The 19731-nt window shown below is 42.7% G+C and overlaps 1 protein-coding gene across 1 annotated transcript; it reads left to right on the forward strand.

Moving 5' to 3' along the window:
• Positions 1-12758: 12758 nt before the first annotated feature.
• Positions 12759-18502, forward strand: CUNH16orf46 (chromosome unknown C16orf46 homolog). The gene is made up of 2 exons (XM_051201740.1): positions 12759-13001; positions 17387-18502. The coding sequence occupies exons 1-2, from the start codon at positions 12792-12794 to the stop codon at positions 18398-18400; spliced, it is 1224 nt and encodes a 407-aa protein (XP_051057697.1). The 5' UTR covers positions 12759-12791; the 3' UTR covers positions 18401-18502.
• The last annotated feature ends 1229 nt before the right edge of the window (positions 18503-19731 follow it).

The following is a 19731-nucleotide window of genomic DNA, read 5'->3' on the forward strand; positions in this document are numbered from 1 at the left end:
TTTGTGTGCTTAGCAATAAGGCTAATTAATCTTGCTGCTCAGGAACTAGGTAATAAAATTGCATTAAGTGTTCTTTGATCTTTATAACCATCAACCTATCTATTACTATACCCCAATTCACAGAAAAGAAAGGTGATGTGTATAAGGCATTGAACACAGATTGGTCGAGAGGATTCTCTCCTTTCTTGGTCTAACTTTTCATTTGTCCCTTAGCAAATGCAACTGTAACTTGAACTGTTCTACTATGAACACACCAATTTTTAAAAGCTTCAAAATCTTATGCTTGAAAATAGCACAAATGGAAAACTCTTACCTGGCCTTATGTGATGTGGAAATCAAAATTCATGTATAGTAAGAATAGTTTAAAATCATGCTGAGTGATGGCCCAATGGATAAACACACACACACACACACATACACACACACACACACACACACACACACACACACACACACAGACTTAGTTCTATTATCATTTTTTTAGGTACAAAAGAATACTGCCTTTTGTTGGTTTTTTGGGTTTTGTTTGTTTTGTTTTGTTTTGGCTCATGCACAGCAGGTAAGCACTCCAACCACTGAGCCACATCCTCAGCCCTCTTAAACATAGTTTGTCAGTGGAATTTTCTTTTTCTTGTCTGCTTTGTTTGATAGGATCTCATTTTATAGCCCATGGCAATCCCTTGCCTCAGCCTCTATAGTACTGGGATTACAGGTTTGAGCCATACTTGACTTTGATACTTTGTGGTGCTTTTTGTTTTGTTGTGGGTTTGCTGTTTTTTGTTTGTTTGTTTGATTTGGTTTGGTTTGTTATGAAAGGGTTTCTCTGTGTAGTCCTGGCTGTCTTGGAACTCGCTCTGTAGACCATGGTGTTCTTGAATTCAGAGATCTGGCTGCCTCTGCCTTCTGAGTGCTACCACTGCCTGGCTTGTTTTGTATTTTTGAGACAGGCTCTCATGTAACCAAGGCTGGTATGGAGGGTGTAGCCAAGGACCACCTTTGTAAGTATTACAGCTCAGATGGAGAAGGTATCCTGGCATTTGGGACCCAAGGAAATATCTCAACACAAGAGATTGGTTTCTGCTGGGGGTTGGGGTGGGAGGGAGATGCAACAGAGAACTAGACAGAACACAGAGCTTATATAGGGTTTCTTGCTGGGGGCAGGGACACAGACAGACACACACTTTTCAGGGAGGCCTGGGATTGGGGGGATTATGTGGCCTGATTTTGGGGCAGGCTCACGGATGGATGGGATTTTTTTTTTTTTTTTTTTTTTTTTTTTGTCCTGACGATTCTCCTGCTTTGAGAGGCTAGGAACCATAATAAGGAAAGGAGGTCATGGGCTGGCCACTTCTGTGCCTCAAGGGGTCCCAGCCACCAGAGTAGTCTAGGAATCTGGTGGCCACAGGTCTCCAGGACAGTGCTTACATTTGTCAGGGAAAGCACTCCTGCCACCATAGTTGGCTTGAATTGCCAACAACCTTGAGCTTCAGGTTTTCCTGCTTTCCTCTCTCAAGATCTGAATTACAGACAGGCATGGGTCACCACACCTGGCCTGACTTCAAGCTTTTGAAGAATATTTACTTTCTTTTTCTTCCTTTGCCTTGCTTTTTCGCTTTAGTCTTTGTCATTTCTTGAAGAATGTTTTCAAAGAATTAAAGCCCCAGAGATATAATAGGGGAGTTGGAGAGATGGTTCAGTGGTTAAAAGAGCTGGCTGCTCTTCCAAAAGACCTGGGTTCAATTCCCAGCACCTACCTACATGGAGGCTCATGAACACCTGAAATTCCAGTTCCAGAGGATCCAGTTGTAGATACCAGTCATGGAAGTGGTGCTCTAATAAAATGCACTGAAAAAATTTTAAGCATCTAAAAAATATTAATGCTTTAAAAAACAAAGAAGGCTGGGTGTGGTGGTGGTGCATGCCTTTAATCACAGCACTCAGGAGGTAGAGACAGGTAGATCTCTGTAAATTTGAGGCCAGCCTAATCTACAGAGCTAGTTCCAGGACAGCCAGAGCTGTTACAGGAGAAACTCTGTCTCGGAAAAACAAAACACCAAAAAATAAGGAGATTGTTCATAAAGCATTAAAACGTAAAACAACAACAAAAACCAAACAATAAGAAAACACCACTAAAAGCACCTTGGAGGTAACTGGCCGTATTGGGTTTTAACGGAACCACTAGAAGGCTCTCAGCACAGGATCCAAGCAACAGATTCGGTTCCTTAGCAAATTAAAGTTTTTATTTCCTCCACCCCCCAAGTTTCTGGGCTTTTCTGTGGATGTTTAAAAGACTTTCATCAACTTTTGGTTGTAAACCTTAAGGCTGAGGTGTTACAAGTTGTTTTCCTGCCAGCTTGGTCCCACAGCCGCATCAGCCCCAAATAATACACAGAGACACTGTATTAGATATAAAGCTGTTGTCCTGTTACTGGTGTTTATTGGCTAGCTCTGTCTTAAATATTAACCCATTTCTATTCATCTGTTTCCACGTGGTCTTATCTTACCGGAAAGTGGGTCCAGACTTCTGTTCTCTTGGTCCTACATGTTGACTCTCCTCCTACCTTTACCTGAATCCTCCTTGTCTCCTAGTCCCAACTATCTTGCTTTCCTATTGGCCAACAGTGATTTATTCATTAGCCAATATTTACAGAATGACATCTCCCATCACTGAGAGGATAGAGAGATGGCTCTGAGGTTAAGGGCACAGACTACTCTTCCAGAGGACCCAGGTTCAATTCCCAGCACCCACATGGCAGCTCATACTTTCTGTAACTCTAAGATCTGATACTCTCACACACACATGCACGCAGACAAAACACCAATGCACGTAAAATAAATAATTTAAAAAATTACGGTTAAGTGGCCAGATCTGGTGCATGCTTGTAATCCTAGTATTCACCAACAGTGGGAAGACGTGGACTGTGAGGCCAGACTAGGCAACATAAGTGAGACCCTACCTCAAAACATAGAAGAATGGGGACATATCTGGTGATCAACTAGCATGTGAAGCCATGGGTTTGCTTATTAGCATTGGAAAACAACAAAATAGCTAACTTTAAAAGTATGCCTTTATTGTTGCCCAGCACAAATGTAGTGCACATGTATACACACAGGCAAAACTTATCCATATATAAATATAAATAAAATTTTAGAAATGCATTATACCATTATTTCTAGGTTATGAAATATATTGGGATAGCAACATATATAGACACGGGGAACTACCTTAACAAGTAGTTATATGCTAGAAGAGGACTTTGTTCCAATCTCATTGAATAATGTATCACATATATCCCATCTTTAGTGCTATAAATCTCTAAAAAGTAGTCATTCTTAGTTGTTTTCCAAATGCCTTTGAGTCACAGTGGTATTAGAGACTTGTTTTCCTACTGCAGGAATATTTCCTACTGCAGGAATTTAACCAGAACGCAGAGGAGCCCTGGAAATAGATCTGAGTTGGGTGCTAGACTTAGCACCCAATGCCTCACTTCAGGCATAGGTTTCCAGCCTGGGGTATGCCATTTCAGTGCTCAAAAGCAACAAGAGCAGCATGGTGGAAGGTGGGGGCCAACTTGCTGAAAGCTCAGTGAGTGCTAGCTGCTACTGCCCCAGAAAAGCGGGTGGCACTGAAAAGAATAAAACAAAAAATCCTTCGTATTAGCAGTCGTGGAAACCACGCCCACAATCCCCTTAATGTTGATTTAGGAGATCAAGGAAGGAGGGTTGCAGGAGTTTGAGAACATACCAGGCTATACAACCTGTCCAAAAAAAAAAAAAAACCTCAAAAAACAAAACAACAAAAAACCCACAAAACAAAAACAAAACAACAACAAAAAAAAACCAACGCAAACAGAAAATGAGTCTTTTCATGAAGTTCTGGACATGCACTCCACTAGCACGCGGGATCTCAACTCAAGAAGGAACAGGCAATTCTGCCCGAAGGGCCAAGTGCCAGATCTGCTGATATTGTTTGCCTGGCATCTGATGAGTCCCTCATGGAAGGCAAAAGGCTGTTCCCAACGCAACGGGGCGGCCCAAAACGTCGACAGTGTGAAACCCTTGAAGCCGCCTGGCAGCAGATGTCAGACGCTGGAAACCACCCCACAGGCCGCTGGAGGCAGCGCGCCCAGGGAACGCTCCTTAACCCCGCCCCTAGAGAGAGCCACCTCCCTTGAGCTGCTTTGTTGAGGCGTTGCGTCACTTCCGCCAAGCTGCTCCTTCCCTCGGCCCGCCCCCGACGCGGCTGTTACCTAGGGCAACGGCCCGGCTCTAGCTGCCGGCGGGGGATAAGCTGCTCCGAGCCTTCCTTCTCGGCCCCGTGTGAGCGTCTGAGTGGTCGTGTCCACATTCTCGCCCCGGGAAAAAGTCCCCAGGACACTTCGCGGGTGGCAGACCGAGGAAGAAAGCAACACTCAGAGCGGGTAAGCTAGATGAAAAGGAGGTATGGCGGAGGAAGAGTGCATGGCGGGGTGGGGTGGGGGGGCGCCTGGACACCGCGCCGGCCTCGGGGGCGGAGCCGTCTGATGGACGTGGCCCGTGGGGGCGTGGTCGAGGCTTCAAAGGAGGAGCTTGGCGTGAAGGAAGGGCAGACCAAAAGCTTGTGGCACGGTAGGAGCCGCTGAGAGGAAAGGGAGGGGCCCAATGAAGTGATCCTGCTCTGCAGGGTGAAGGAAGGAATGTGATGGGACCGGTAGTACTAGGGAAGAATCAGATGAGAAGATCTGGGCGCCAGGACTCCGGCTTGTACTTTCTGTCCGCCTTGAACCTTGGAAGCCCTCGGAAGGCCATCCTCTCAGGACTTGGCACCTAGTGAATTCAGAAACGAAAGTCGAAAGAAGATATTTATTTTATTTTATTTTATTTTTGTCTAAGACAATCTTGCTATGTAGCCCCGCTAGTTTGGAACTTGGTATACTCTTGCCTCAGCCTCCTGAGTTGAGTCATGTACCTTGACAGCAGATATATGATTCCCTTAAAGCTGCGGTTTTTAGTAAGATGAGGTGTAGAGCAATTAGAAACTGTGGCAAGGTGGCAAGGAGGTTTGAGGAACCAGCCTGCCTTTGACATCTGTAGCATGCTTTTGCCTTCAATTCCCTGGGCTTTTGTTTCTTGGCAGTCGACCCGCTTTCCATGCTTGCTGACGGATTAGGAATGTGTCAGATGTAGGAATCTCAGGTTGGTCATACTCTGACTGCATTGACAAAGACAAATGTGTACACTACCACTTTATTATTGCAGACATAAGTAATCAACCACACAACATTTTTTTACAGTGGTCAAGCTCCTCTACACATTTAGGTAGCCTCTGCTTGTGTAGAGTAGATAATTGGAATAGAAATTAATATATATATATATTTTTTTTTTTTTTTGAGACAGGGTTTCTCTGTAACTTTGGAGCCTGTTCTGAACTCGCTCTGTAGATCAGGATGGCCCTGAACTCTCTGCCTCCTGAATTGTTTTTTTTCTTTTTTAAATATGGTCTTATGTATCCCAGGCTAACCTTGAATTTGTTAGTCAAGAATGACCTTAAACTTGTAATCCTACCCACATCTTCCTTAATGCCTGGTTTCTGGGGGGGTAGAATCCAGTAGTTTGTGTGCTGTTCAACTGCTCCATTTACAAAACTATATCTCTATCCTCCTATTTTTTTCATTCTTTCAAAAAATTTTTTAATGCGTATGGTGCATGTGTAAGACCCTCAGAATGAGGAGTCTTCCAGGTTCGGTCGATACCCCAAGAACTCAATGTCCAGTCCAGTTGCTGTAAAACGCAAGAGGCTTTAATGAACAGGAAACGTTTGCGCAAACGGGCTCCTCCAGCACGCAGGCTAGGGAGAAGCCCCCTCCCCTGGGCCCAGGTGTTTTTAAAGGCAAACCCACAAGCTTAGGGAGGGGGTGGGACCCTCTGTCCATTGAGTATGTGACCCTTGGAGGCCGGATGGTCTCGCTATTAGGGTCAGCAGACCTTAGGGCCTCAGGTGTGCTAATTAATCTTGTCTGGGCAAACCAGAGTTACAGCTATCTCTTGACCCTATTTACCACCTGTTGACTCACAGGAAAGGACGGGCAGTGTGAATTCTTCTTATCTCAGGGCCTTGTGAGAGGAAGCTAGCAAATTCCAAGGAACAGATATTGGTTTCTAGGTTAGTCCATCATTAACATTACTTTTTTAGGTCTTTCACATGTATGTCTGGACACCATGGTGGTGCCTGGTACTTTCAGGGGCTAGAACTAGAACAATGTGAACACCATGTGAGTGCTGGGATTCAAACCTAGGTCCTCTGGACGAGCACTTTTTCTACTTTTCTATGTACTTCTGGCTATCCTGGACTTCAATATATAGACCAGGCTGGCCCAAGTTCACCTCCCTCTGCCTCCCTTATGCTGGGATTAAAGGTGTGTGCCACCATATCTGGCAAAATAAAGGCATTGTAAGGCAAAAGGTCAAACTGTAGTATATCAGAGTCACATTCTGAATTACCTAAGCTGATCAGTTGGTAGTTCAAAATCAAAATGTTTTGGAGATCATCTGTGTTTGGAGGACTGCTGTAGGGACACAGCAAGCATCTCTGTGTACTGAACACATTTAGCCCATGTATGTATATCCTCAAGGTAGAACAGAAACCCCCAGCCTCCTCCATACAGTCAGTGTTTTGGCACCAGGTCCTGCCCTTGAATATCTTTTCATTGTGCAAGATGAGAGTGATAACAAGCAGTCTGTTGCAGAGGGGTGGAGAAAGATTCTTTTGTGCTGGTAAAAGCTGGAGGTGGCAGTGCTACAATCCAGTCCCAAGTGTCTTACTTCTGAGAGTAAGGTCATGTACTAAGTCATACTAAGTAATGTAGTTGGGCATGGTTCCCAGCTTCACAGTTTCAGTTTCTTCACTTGGAGATTCTGCAGGCTACATAGGGATTCACCTATCTGCCTCACCAGTGTGAGAAATACAAATGCATGACATCATACCTAGCATTTGGGCTGGTGGCTGGGCATTAAACTCAGGTCTCATGCTTGTGAGGCAAGCACTTTATTGACTTGAGCTATGTATCCGGCCCTGATTAGAGTTTTTTACTTATTAAGACACTGTAGCTGTATATTGGCCTACCCCTATAATCCTAGCACTTTATAGACACAAGCTAAAGGATCATGAATTTGAGGTTAACAAGTACCAGAACATCTTGGGCTCTATAACAAGACTTCTTAAAAGAAAAAAAAAAAAAAAAAAAAAATCAAAACAGAGGGGCTGGAGAGATAGATAGATTGTTCAGTGGTTAAGAGCACTGGCTGCTCTTACAAATTACTCAGGTTCAATTCCCAGCACCTACATGGCAACTCACAACTGTAATTCTAGTTCCAGGGGATCTGACATCCTCACACACACATGCATGTCCATAAAATAAAAATAAAATTAAAAACAAAACCCTAAACTGGCAAGGGCATCAGTTGGCCCCACCCAATATAAATGTGCACTTCTTGTTTGCTTGTTTGCTATTTACTTCAGATAGACCCAGCCAATATAAATGTGTGCTTTGTTTGTTTGTTTTTTCAAGACAGGGTTTCTCTGTCTTGGAAATGAAGTTGTAGGCCAGGCTGGCCTTGAACTCACTGAGCTCCACCTGGTTCTGCCTTCCAAGTACTGGGTTTAAAGGCATGCATCACCATGCCTGGCAAATGTACACTTCTTGTTTGAGACTTTAGATTCCATGATTAATCTCATAGTTCTGTGAGGATATGTCTGTCATATGTACCTCCTAGGTTTTAAAGTGTGCTCCATCACTGAACTACAGCCATTCTTCTTGTGTGTCTTTGTGTGTTGTGTTCAGATGTGCTTGAGTGTTTGCATGTGTGCTTAGAGCCAGAGATTGACATTGGGCATCTTCTTCAATATCTCTACCATATTTTTTGTATCTATATAATTTTAAGATTTATATATTTTAATTTCATATATATGAGTGTTTTGCTTAAATATATGTGTACCTTGGGTGTGCCAGATACTCATGGAAGCCAGAAAAAGGTATCATGTCCCCTGAAACTGGAGTTACCAGTTCTTGTGAGTTCAGTGCCAGAAATCAAACCTAGGTCCTTTGCAAGAGTAGCAAATGCTTTGAACTGCTGAGCCATCTCTCTAGTCCTTACCCACCTTATTTTTTTTTTTTTTGAGACATGTTCTCTCACTGAGTCCAGAGTTCTCTGATTTTGGTTAGGCTGGCTAGCCAGAAAGCCCCAAGGGACCTCCTGTCTCTGCCTTTCCAACACTGGAATTAAAGGCATGTATCACAAAGGACATGTTTTTTTTAAGTGTGCGCTGGGGATCTGAACTCTTGCTTGTGTGGCAAGTACCAAATGACTGAGCCATCTTTTTAAGCCTACCTTAGGAGAAAGACTTGGACTTGCTAGCCAGGCAGTCAAACATGAAAATGGAAAGCTCCAGGTTTAGCGAGAGACTTTTTCAAGGGAACAAGACAGGTGACAGGACATGTGATGTGCACATTCCTGTACACACATTCACTGATCACGTGAGTAGACATGTACAGTTGAGATTTAGTTTGGAAGCCCTGGGCTTGCTGGCCAGTGCCTGTGATCACAGCACTCAGGAGGCAGAGGCTGTGAATTTAAGGTCAGCCTGGTCTACAAAGGGAGTTCTAGGACAGCCAGGACTGTTACACAGAGAAATCCTCTCTCAAAAAAACAAAACAAAGTGAATTTTTAAAAAATGGAATATATGGGTTGGAAAGATGGCTAAGGAGGTTAAAAGCCCTGGCTGTTCTTGCAGAGGACCCAGGTTCAATACCCAACACCCCACATGGTGGTGAACAACTGTCTATAATTCCAGTCCAGGGGACCCAGTGTTCTTCCTCTGGTCTCCTGGCACACAAGGCAAGCACGTGTGATACACATATATGCTGTCAAAACACAATACAATTAAAACGTAAAAAATAAATTAAAAATGAAAATATATCAATACAGACTTCTGCATTCTAGAAGAAGAGTCATTCTAGCAGAAGAGTAAATCTGCATATAATTTGTGAGAACCCACAAGGTAGGCATTGAGGTACAAGAGAAGCAGAGGCAGGAGATTTGCTTCAAATTTAGGGCTAACTCTGTCTCAAAACACACTAGAGAGGCTGGAGAGGTGGCTCAGTGGCTAAGAGCACTTGTTGCAGAGAACCCAGCCTTGATGCCCTGCACCTACATGGTGGCTCAAGGTTCAAGGAGATCCATTGCCCCCTTCTGGCCTCTGAAGCACCAGGCACACACCGAGTTTACATGTGTACATGCAGGCAAAACACTAATACACATAAAATAAGTAGATGCAATCGAAATTTGTTTTTATTTTATGAATATGAGTGTTTACCTGCATGTATGTATGTGTACCACATGTGACCAGTGCAGAGGCCAGAAGAGGGAATCAGATTCCCTGGAATTTGAGTTACAGACAATTGTTAGCTGCCATGTGGATGTTGGGAACAGAACGTGGGTCCTCTCCAAGTGGAGCAAATGCTCTCAGTCACTGATCAGCCTTTCCAGCCAAAAATAAACAAAATTTTTAAAATGAACCACATTCTTTTTTTTTTTTTTTCCAAATTAGAAATCATAATCTACAGCCTGGTTTACAAAGTTACACAGACAAACCCTCTCTCAAAAAATAAAAGAAAAAGAAAAAAAAAATGAAAAGAAAAGAAAAAGAGAAAAAGGAAGAAAAAAATCACATAGTGATTTTATTTTTATTTTTTATTTTTGGTGATGGCAGTAGGGGAGGGTGGTGGGGAAGACCGAAATAGGCCTTGAACTTCTCCTGCCTCCCAAGTGCTAGGATTACAGATGTGTACCATTATGCCCAGCTTTAGTTGCTTGCTTTTTGGGTTTCGTTTGTTTGTTTGTTTGTTTGTTTGGTTGGTTGGTTTTCCAAGACAGGGTTTCAATGTGTAGTCCTAGCTGTCCTGGAACTCACAGATCCACGTGACTCAGACTCTTCAGTGCTGGGATTAAAGGTGTGTGTACCACCATCACCACCTGACTATCCTTGCTTTTTGTAGATGACAAGAATGGGTAGCAAAAGTTGGAGGTATATTTATAGGATGAACACTTAAAATTGAAACCATGAACTGGTTTATTTTTTAATTTTGAGTCTGGAAAAAAAAAACACCATCTCTTCTGGCAGAGAATCAAATTTAATTTCTAGCATTCATATCAGGGACCTCATGACTGCCTGTAACTCCAGTGCCCAGGCTTCTGTGTCTCTGGCCTCCATGGGCACTGTACTCACATGCAAATTATCCCCTCTGCACATGTACACATAATTAAAACAATAAAAATTTGTTTGTTAGTGTGTGTGGGTATTTACTCAAATCTGCCTAGGCTGCTGTGTGGTCAGAAGACAGCTTTCTCCTTGTTCCTGTTTTTTTCTGCTCTGCTGTGTATTCTCTGCTAGCTGGCTAGCAAGCTTCTAGGAGGTTCCATTGTCAATGCTTCCCATTTCACTGGGGGTGTAGTAGTAGTTAAAGATACCTATCACTGCCTCAGGTTTTCCTTTTGTTTGTTTTAATTAAATCCTGTGGCTTCTGAGGATTGAATTCAGGAAATCAGTCTTTTACTACAAGGGGTTTTGTCATCTCATTGGCCCTGATTTTTTTTTTTTTTAATTATGAAAAGGCCAGCCACATTCTCTTGCTAGTTGAACCTTAAAAACCTCAGTGTCTCACAGGGTGGTGGTGGCCCAAGCACTGGGGAGGCAGAGACAGCCAGACTATGTGAATTTGAGGCCAGCCTGGGCTACAGAGGTAGTTCCAGGACAGCCAAGGCTACACAGAGAAATTCTGTATGAAAAAGTATAAAACAATCAAACAAATAAATAAGCCTCAATATTCTCAAATGGTATGCAATGAATTGCTGGGCACTGATCTGACCAAATTTTGACTAGTGTTCTTGATGTCAAAGGAGTCAGTGCAGGTCATGAGTGAAGTACATATAAAAACATTGTTCATAACGGATATATAAATTGCTTTATTGAGTTTCCTTTGCTACAGTGTGATGGAATGAAGCTGGACCATCTTCTTAGACCACAATGGATTCCAGTTTCTGTTGCAGCATTGGACTCACCCCTAATTGCATCTTTCATTCTTTGCTGGTCCTCACCATCAATCTATATAGACACATTCAGATTACTCTCATGACATGAGTTGTATTTCAAGAGCTGGAAATGACCACTCTGTGAGAGAGAACATGGGGGCTTTGGTAGGATTGTGAGCTGTGGAGACAACAGGATCAGTTACTCTTCATTCACCTTTTTGTCCAGATTGGGCACTTTGTGAGTGGGATACAGACATTTTCAGGTTCCTATCCACCCGCTTCCCATTGCAGAGCCTTGCTCTGCATGTAGGCCAGAAGATGTTGCTGGTGTGCAGAAACCAGTGTTCTTTCAATATTGGGAAGAGCTTTCCAAAAGCAGCAGTTCTCCAATTTAGCTGGTCTTTAGAATGACTCAGGGTTTAAAAAATGCCATACCTCAGGTCATCAAGATGGCTCAGCAGGTAAAGGCTCTTGTCTCTAAGCCTGGAGACCTGAGTTCATTCCCCAGAACCTATATATTCACCCCAAACAGTACATACATACGTACCAGCACCTAGCTAGAAGTGATGGCCCATATCCAAATTCCCAGCTATTTGTGTCTAAGACAGGAAGTTCAAGGTCAGTGTGGCAACACAGGGAGACCATGTTGCAAAAAAAAAAAAAAGAAAAAAAATCCATGTATCCATTCATCAGGTACCAGTCCCTTAGTCCTTCCCAGTACTTGTGCTGTGCCATACTATGGCAGAGGGGTTAAGAATCAATTTTCTCTTCTCTTCTTTTCTCTGCCCCCCCCACCCTTTTGATTTTTGAGACAGGGTTTCTCTTTGTAACAGTGATGGCTGTCCTGGAACTGTAGACCAGGCAGGCTGGTTCTTGAACTCACAGAGATCCACCTGCCTCCCTAGTGCTGGAAATAAAGGCATGCCAACACTATTTAGCCCAGCATCAGTTTTCTTAAGTATAGTCCTCAGGACAGGTTAATCAGGTTCTATGCAGTCTTGTCTTACCTTGTGATGGGTTACCAAGATGCTTTCCCACAGTGGGGAATGAGGGCTCTGATTTCTCCATATCTCTGCCAATACTTGCTGCTTTGTTTTGTTTTCGGGGAGTGGGAACAGTGAGATGAGGAGATGTGCAGAAAGGAGAGCGAAATGTGTGACTAACTGGCTTGTGGACCCTGGCGGGGGTCTGAGTGCCCACTATTCTGATGTCAGCACAGTGCCGTTTGTAGGGCTATATCCCTTGTGAATGTTAACCAGAGATAGAGCCAGTGCTATTGTCTTCCAGTTGTCTTTTCTTCATCCCTTTGGTCTTTATTAAATTCATCAATTTTGCATTGGCCGATGACTGTGACTCAGCAGGTAAATGTACTTACCCCACAAGCCCAATAATCTGAGTGCAAAATAAATAAATAAAAGGGAAAAACAGACCTGTTGTCCACTAGCTTACATTAGAGTGCTGTGGCATGTCCCTCCATGCCCCCCCCATCACACACACAACACACACACACAAAAGTTAAAAAAAAAAAGTTTTCAATCAAAATTAGCCATTTCTTTTCTGTTAGCAGTCGGAAATGGGTTATTTGAAATGTTGATTCTGTCTTCTTGACTATATTAAAATATTTCACTTGAGATACTGGCTTGATTTAAAAACAATAATAAAACCAAGTTTAATTGGGCTTTGTAGGAAGAAGATGTTAAAAACTATAAGCAATCTCCCCAGTAATGGATTTCTGTCAAGAAAGTGAGACTATTGTAGGAAATAATGAAAATGAGAAAACTCAAGGCGTAGAAGAAACTGCACTATCTTTAAGTTGTCCAGATGAGAGAAGTGAAAGGAATCATGTTTGCTGTCTTCTCGGTGTCAGCGATCTCACGTTGGAAGAAGATGAGCGGGCCATCGAGTTTGCCATCAACACTGGGTGGGAAGAAGCCGTGAGTGTCTTCTTGGGTCTTTCTCACTTGGGTCTTTGCTGCAGATGTTTTTCCAAAGTAGTTTATGGTACCGAAAATGTTGGAGTGAATATGGGAGCCTTGGGACAGAAGTGAAATGGATTGACAACAGTGTATTTCATGGGCACACATGGGACAGCTTTACAAGGACAGCTAAGCATTTAGTTATTCTTTCAACATTAAGTAGTAATCTGAGGCCTCTGTGAATGAGGATGCTGAGGCACCCAGTAGGCAAAATGTGGTACACAGAGATCACTTGATCAGTAATTGGGCAAAGAGGACCAGAATGTTTCTGGTCATAGTTCCCATCGGCTATATCTTATATCTTTCTTGTTTCTAGAGCCCTAAGGTTTCTCAGAGCCAGGAGTGGAAGCTGACATATGACAGGTGCCTTGTAGCACAATTTCATAAAGAATGCGGGGCCTTGTGACAAAGTTGGTTGAACTGTGAGCCAGCAAGATGGCTCATCAGGTAGAGGCATATGCAGTGCAAGTCTGGAGACCTGAATTTTCTCCCTGGAACCTACAGAAAGGTAGAAGGAGAGAACTGACTCCACAGAATTCTTTGACCTTCACACTCATACTGTGGCATGCTCATCCACACATAGATCATGCATATCTGTATGAATTCACATACATATACCTTCTCTTTCTAAATGAAAATTTTAAATAATAAGGAAACTTTGTTAAATCCAAGAATAAATGCAGGGTTTCCAGGTTATACAACAAAAGATACAGGTTGTCCTATTTGAATTTCACATGAGTGATCTCTGATTGTTTAGTGGTGCATTTATAACAGATCCCATCCTTTAGATGGCAGCCTCAGCTAGGGGCTTCAGGGGCCGGTGGACATACTGGTACCTTGGGCACTCAGGAGTCTTGGATTCCCAGGACTGTTCCTTGCTGCCCCTCCAGCCTTTCCAAGCAGTCTTCCTTGTGTTTGGGAAACAGACTGACAGTATAAGAGATTCTTGGACGAGAATGGCAGCTTGGATCCATAATGCTACACTGAATTGTGGCTAAAGGGAGCTGTAGTCAGTATTCTAGTGACTTTGTACAGGTTCCACTGCCCTGTGTTTCAGTAAACAACTCCTCCTGCTAGTACTTAAGATTGGCATACACGGCTGTAATGCCATTGCTTATGTGAGACTAAAATAGTAAAGGATGGGAATTTTGATTGCTTTTTAGAAGCAGAGGGCAGGAGTATTAATGTTGGCCCCATTTTGTTGAGTAGTTTCCCGCCAGCCTGGTCCCCCAGCCGTGCCAGCCCCTAATAACACACAGAGACATTATATTAGATATAAAGCTGTGGGCCAGTTACTAGTTTCTTATCAACTAGGTCTGTCTTAAATATTAACCTGTTTCTATTAATTAAGTATTTCCACATGGTCTTATCTTACCAGAGAGAGGGGCTGGCGTTCTCTCTCTGTTCTCCATCTTTACTCTCCCCCCTACTTCTTCTCTCTTCCTAGTCTTCTAGTCCCGCCTATCTTGCTTTCCAATTGGCCAACAGTGCTTTATTCATTAACCAATAAGAGGAACATATTTACAGAATGACATCTCCCATCATCTCCTCTTTTCTGTCTAAAATAAAAAAAAGGGTTTTAAACTTAACATAGCAAAATATATCACACAACAGTTATCAAATAAGAATCACTGTTAACAATATTTAGTCCGTTAACATTTAGTAAGACTTCAAGAAAATATTCTATCATCTATCCTATCTTTGTGAGTCTAAAGTCTTATGTGTAACTTATCTTTAATCCTAACTAAGGAAAACTATAACCATAACTATCTGTCTTCAACTCCTTCAAAGACCACAGAAGGATAATATATAAACTCTAGAAATGACAGAAACATCTTGCTTGGTCAGGCACCTGAAGTTCTTCTGTAATGTTCCATCTTCAGCCCATAGGCCATAGTGTGTCAGGCAAACTCCTCAGCAAAGCAAGAAACTTTAAACTGCCACTTGTATTGGCAGTTTGTCAGTTACTTTTCTCTGTGTCCTGTAGACTGTCTGGCAGACTCTTCCATGAAACAAGAACCCTGTATCAATGTCCATCTTGCATCAGCTGTCACTTTTCTGTGGGTCCTGCAAGCCCAGTTTATACCTCATAAAGTCAAATAGTCCAGACAAGAGCAGTATCTTGTCCAAATGGCTAGTCTTGCCATATTGGAATTAAACTTCATAACGCATTCTTCGATTTCCATCTTCCTTTCTGCCACAGGTGGTATTGCCAGGAGCATTTATGTCTCACTGTCAAGAAAAACCGTAAACCATTTTACATGCCATATTCTGTAGGTCTTTGAAAGATTTGAAGACTGCCTATTCATCTCAAATACATCTCTGTATATCTAGAAAACCTAACTCACCTAACTAAAGTTTTGACTATTAAACACAATACCTAAACAAGAGGAAAAATATACATATCACAAAATTGACCTTAAATTGTATTAATAAATGAAAATCTATTCCAAAGCAAAGTATTCATATCTATACCATATTCCCCTTTTTACCTTTACAAAGATTGGTTGTGGTCATTAACCATTTATAACCAAGCCCACTTAAATGAAAACAAACATTTATAAACAATATTTGGGAATTTGGGCATCATTCTTTCCAGACTGCTTCCTGCTGGTAGGGGTCACTGTCATGGGGATCCTAAGAAGATGCATAAATCCTGGCTGTAGTAGTCTGCAAGGCTGCATTGTCCCATGACATTGCTTCAGGGGGTCTTGCTTGGCAAACCATGTTAGTCTGGAAGGAATCCACAGCTTTTCATTTTCTGTAGAAACAAAATTAGAAATCCTTTTCCCCAGTAACCTGTCCTTGAACTTAAATTTTAGAGTCAAAGCATTTTTAAAATATATAAATTGGATTAATCCAGCAGCATTTGTTTTAACAGTTGTTGCTATTTTCTCAGCAGTCAAATAATTTAAACATAACAGAATAGCATATTGTATCCACACTCTTTTTGTGCTTCCCATCTTTAAGTGGCTTTTTTTTTTTTTTTTATTACTCTATTTCTTCTACTTCTATTTTTTTTTCATTTTTTGAGACAGGTGTAACTTTTATCTGTCCTGGAATTCACTCTGCATACCAGGTTTACTTTGAAATCACAGAGATCTGCTTGCACACACCCCCCCCCCCCCCAGTGCTGGAATTAAAGGTGTGTGCCACCACACCCAGTCCTCCCTGTATTTTTAAAACCATTTTATTCTTTTTCTCTCCCAAGCCTGCACATATTTTAAAACACACTATAAACCTTTAGCATTTTTTCTTAATCTGAATCTGTCTTTACTGTAAATCTTTATCTTTTTCTGGCCATGAGTCTTTTATCTGGTAAACAACAACAATGCTAAAGTGAAAGCCACAGCTGTATTAGCTGCGGTCTATCAAAGATGGCAGTAAGTACCTTTACCACCAGAGCTGAGAGCTGTGCTCACTGCCTTGGTCTACGCTGCCATCCAGCAGCATGCTGCCAGCTTGGAGATGTGGTCACTGCCATTGCCAGCTCTTATACACACCATTGAATTGTTAGCAGTGCTCTTTAAAAGCCTTGCCCTTTTTTTGTTTTTGTTTTTGGTTTTTTTTTTGTTTTTTTTTTTTTTTTTTTTTGCCACTTTGCTGAGTCAGGAAACTTCACTTAAAGGAGCCACGCAAATCTCTGCTTGTCTCTAGCAAAACAGAGTCCAACTGAGAAAAATGCTGCTACCAAGAAGTCTTGCTTGTCTTTGTTCTTTTGTTTCTAAAACCCTTTTTAAAGCTTCTGTTAAGTTTTAAATGGAAGTTCTTATTATCCACGTTGCAGCGCCTTATGCTAGGAGTAGGTTTTTCCCACCAGTCTTGTCCCTTTGCTGTGCCAGCCCCTAATAATACACTGAGACTCCGTATTAGATATAAATCTGTAGGCCAGTTACTTGTTTCTTATTGGCTATCTCTCTCTTAAATATTTACCCATTTCTATTAATTAAGTATTTCCACATGGTCTCATCTTACTGGAGAGAAGGGCTGCTTGCTGTTCTCTCTCTGTCCTCCATCTTGGTTCTTCTCCCTGCTTCTGCTCTCTTCTCCTAGTCTCCTAGACCCACCTATCTTGCTTTCCAATTGGCCAACAGTGCTTTATTTATTAACCAATAAGAGAAGCATATTTACAGAATGACATCTCCCATCATATTATAAGTTTATGGCCAGCTAGCCTACATGGAGAGAGGGAGGGGGGAGAGACTGTGTGTATTTAAGATAAGTCAATTTTAAGGAAAAAATGTGGTTCAAGTAAGACTTTCAGAACAGGAATGTTGGCCAAAATGGGTGAAGTAGAGCCCTGGCACAGCTAGCTAGAGGGTAACATGCTATTTTCTTTGCAGGTTCACGGTTGGGGAAGGACCTCACCAGCTGCCTGCATCTGGTCAAGGAAGAAAGTGAAAAGGGGGCGGATAGGAGAAGGCACTGGTAGCAGCAGCAATTGCTTGTTTTGCATGAGTCTTTCTCAAGGGAGTCTGGACATTCATTCCCTGTCAGTGGTTGGGAAATTGGAGGCTGGTGCTGTGGCTGAGATGAGCCCCGAGAAGAGCTGGAACCCTGAGAAGAGCTGGGACCACACCTCCCAGACCCCTAGCACTACTTCCAGAGAGCCTAACAAACTCTGCTTTCCCACATATATGCATGGAGAAAAAAAAAGCCTGCAAATCAAGGAATTTATTTGGTGCATGGAAGAATGGGCCATTCCCGAGACAGTTAGCAGCAAGACCTGCAGAAACCCCTGTGGAAGCACTGACCGGAGCCTCTCCATCTCTGACTCCCTGACATCCAAGGCCCTCATGGTTCTGCCTCCACTGAAAAGCTCTACCCCCAACAACTTAGATACCCTAAGTAAGAAGAATAACGATATTTTCTGGCAGCCGGAAGAAAAGGCAATAAGGGTGGAAAAGGATGAGTGTGTGGCTTGTACAGATGGATTGAAAACAGTTGATGGGAGAGGTGAAAAGAGACACTTTGAGCTGGCCAGCCACCTGAAGGTCACCGATATACTGCCTTTCCCTCCGCCTGTGGCCCAGACTCACCTGCTGGCAGCAGAGTCCCAGAAATGCTGCCTGCACTGGTCCCTCCTGCCCCAGAAAAGCTCTATGTACCCATCCAAGCCCACCAACATCCACTATCTTGCCACCTTGCAGCTTTTGCATAAACAGAGAATGCAAAGCTACAGAACCAGGCTCAAAGCCAAGGAGCCCAGACCTTCCAGGAACAAGCACATTCTCACAGAGGCCAAGCAGGCAAATAGGTCCCAAACACTATCAAATAAGATGTTCTCCAAACCGCTTTTGCCATCCCTCACAGTGAGCAGGGTTGTCATCCCCGTCTCTACTCACAGAGTCCTCTGATTTATCACAATATAATTTCCTGGGAATAAGTGCTGCCTGGAGCTCATTTGTTTCCCCACCCCCTCTCTCCCACCCTCTCCTTTTCTCATCTATGCTTCAGCATTTTTTCCTTTCTCTTCCCTTCTTTCTCCTCTCCAATCATCACTCCTCATCCATTCCTTTTTTTTTTTTCCAATAGCAGAACCAGGGGAAATTGAACAGATTTGAATGGGTTTGGATTCATTCTCCTAAAATAACCTCTTGAGCTAGGTGTGGTGACATACACCTATAATCCTAGCATTTAGGAGACTGAGACAGGAGGTTGCTAAAATGTTCACGGCCAGCCTGGGCTATACAAGACTTTTTTTTTTCCCCCTTTAAAAACAAAAAACCCCACTATATTCATGTTACCTGCTTCTGCTGCTAAACCAATTACAACATTAAGTTGGGCCAGCCTGTGTTGGCCTTCTCCTTCCTTACCCTGTGGCTCCCATGGTGAGAGGTAGAGTGTTGGGAAGACAGTTTGTGCTGCTCCCACTCTAGCAGCCCAGGAACCACCCGACAGGGGTTCTGCCCACAACAGTGCCTTGAGCTTAGAGAGGACACCCAGTGTCCAAGGTGCTGTATCTTTGTATTGCATTCAGAGACATACATTGTCCAGTGCCTCAGCTGCCTAGGAGGTCACGTCCTCATACTGCAGCCTTGGGCTAATCTCTGTGCCTGGAAGTCTTAGTCACAGATTAATAAAATCCAGCCTGGGGAGCAGGTTAGGATTAACTTTGTTTGGGGAGAAAATTTCACTGAGCATTGTGACCTGGCCTGACCTTCCTTCTCCAGCCTTAACTTGCCTCTATTATTTGGGAACCCTTAGCCTTTAGACAGTTAGGGAATGAAGCTGTTACTTTTTTCCTTCTGTCTTCCCTCTTCCCTTATCTTATTTTCACCAGTGCATAGATCCCTAAATTGTATATTAAATGTAAATGGATTACATTTTAATGGCAAATGGTACTGCTATGTGGACAGATGCTCTGACCATTTTGTGATAACAGTAATCATTAAACTGCTTTGAAATAACATAGTTTGAATTGCTTAGAGTAGCCTGTACTTGAACTCTTAGATTTTTTTCCATCTCCTCAGTGATGTCAGAAAATAACTGTAGACACCAGGTTTCCGTAATTGGTCTCTAACAGGTTGTCTGTTAGCCTAGGTTTTATTTTTGTTTTCATAGTTTCTGGTATTTTGGTTTCATAGAGTTCACACTGGCCTTGAGGTAGCTTTGGATTGATCCTCCTGCCTCAGCCTCCCAAGTGCTTAGATTATAGGCATGCGCCTGAAATACCGACAGAGCATGG

Source organism: Phodopus roborovskii, unplaced genomic scaffold (genome assembly GCF_943737965.1).
Source record: "Phodopus roborovskii unplaced genomic scaffold, PHOROB, whole genome shotgun sequence".
Taxonomy (NCBI): domain Eukaryota; kingdom Metazoa; phylum Chordata; class Mammalia; order Rodentia; family Cricetidae; genus Phodopus; species Phodopus roborovskii.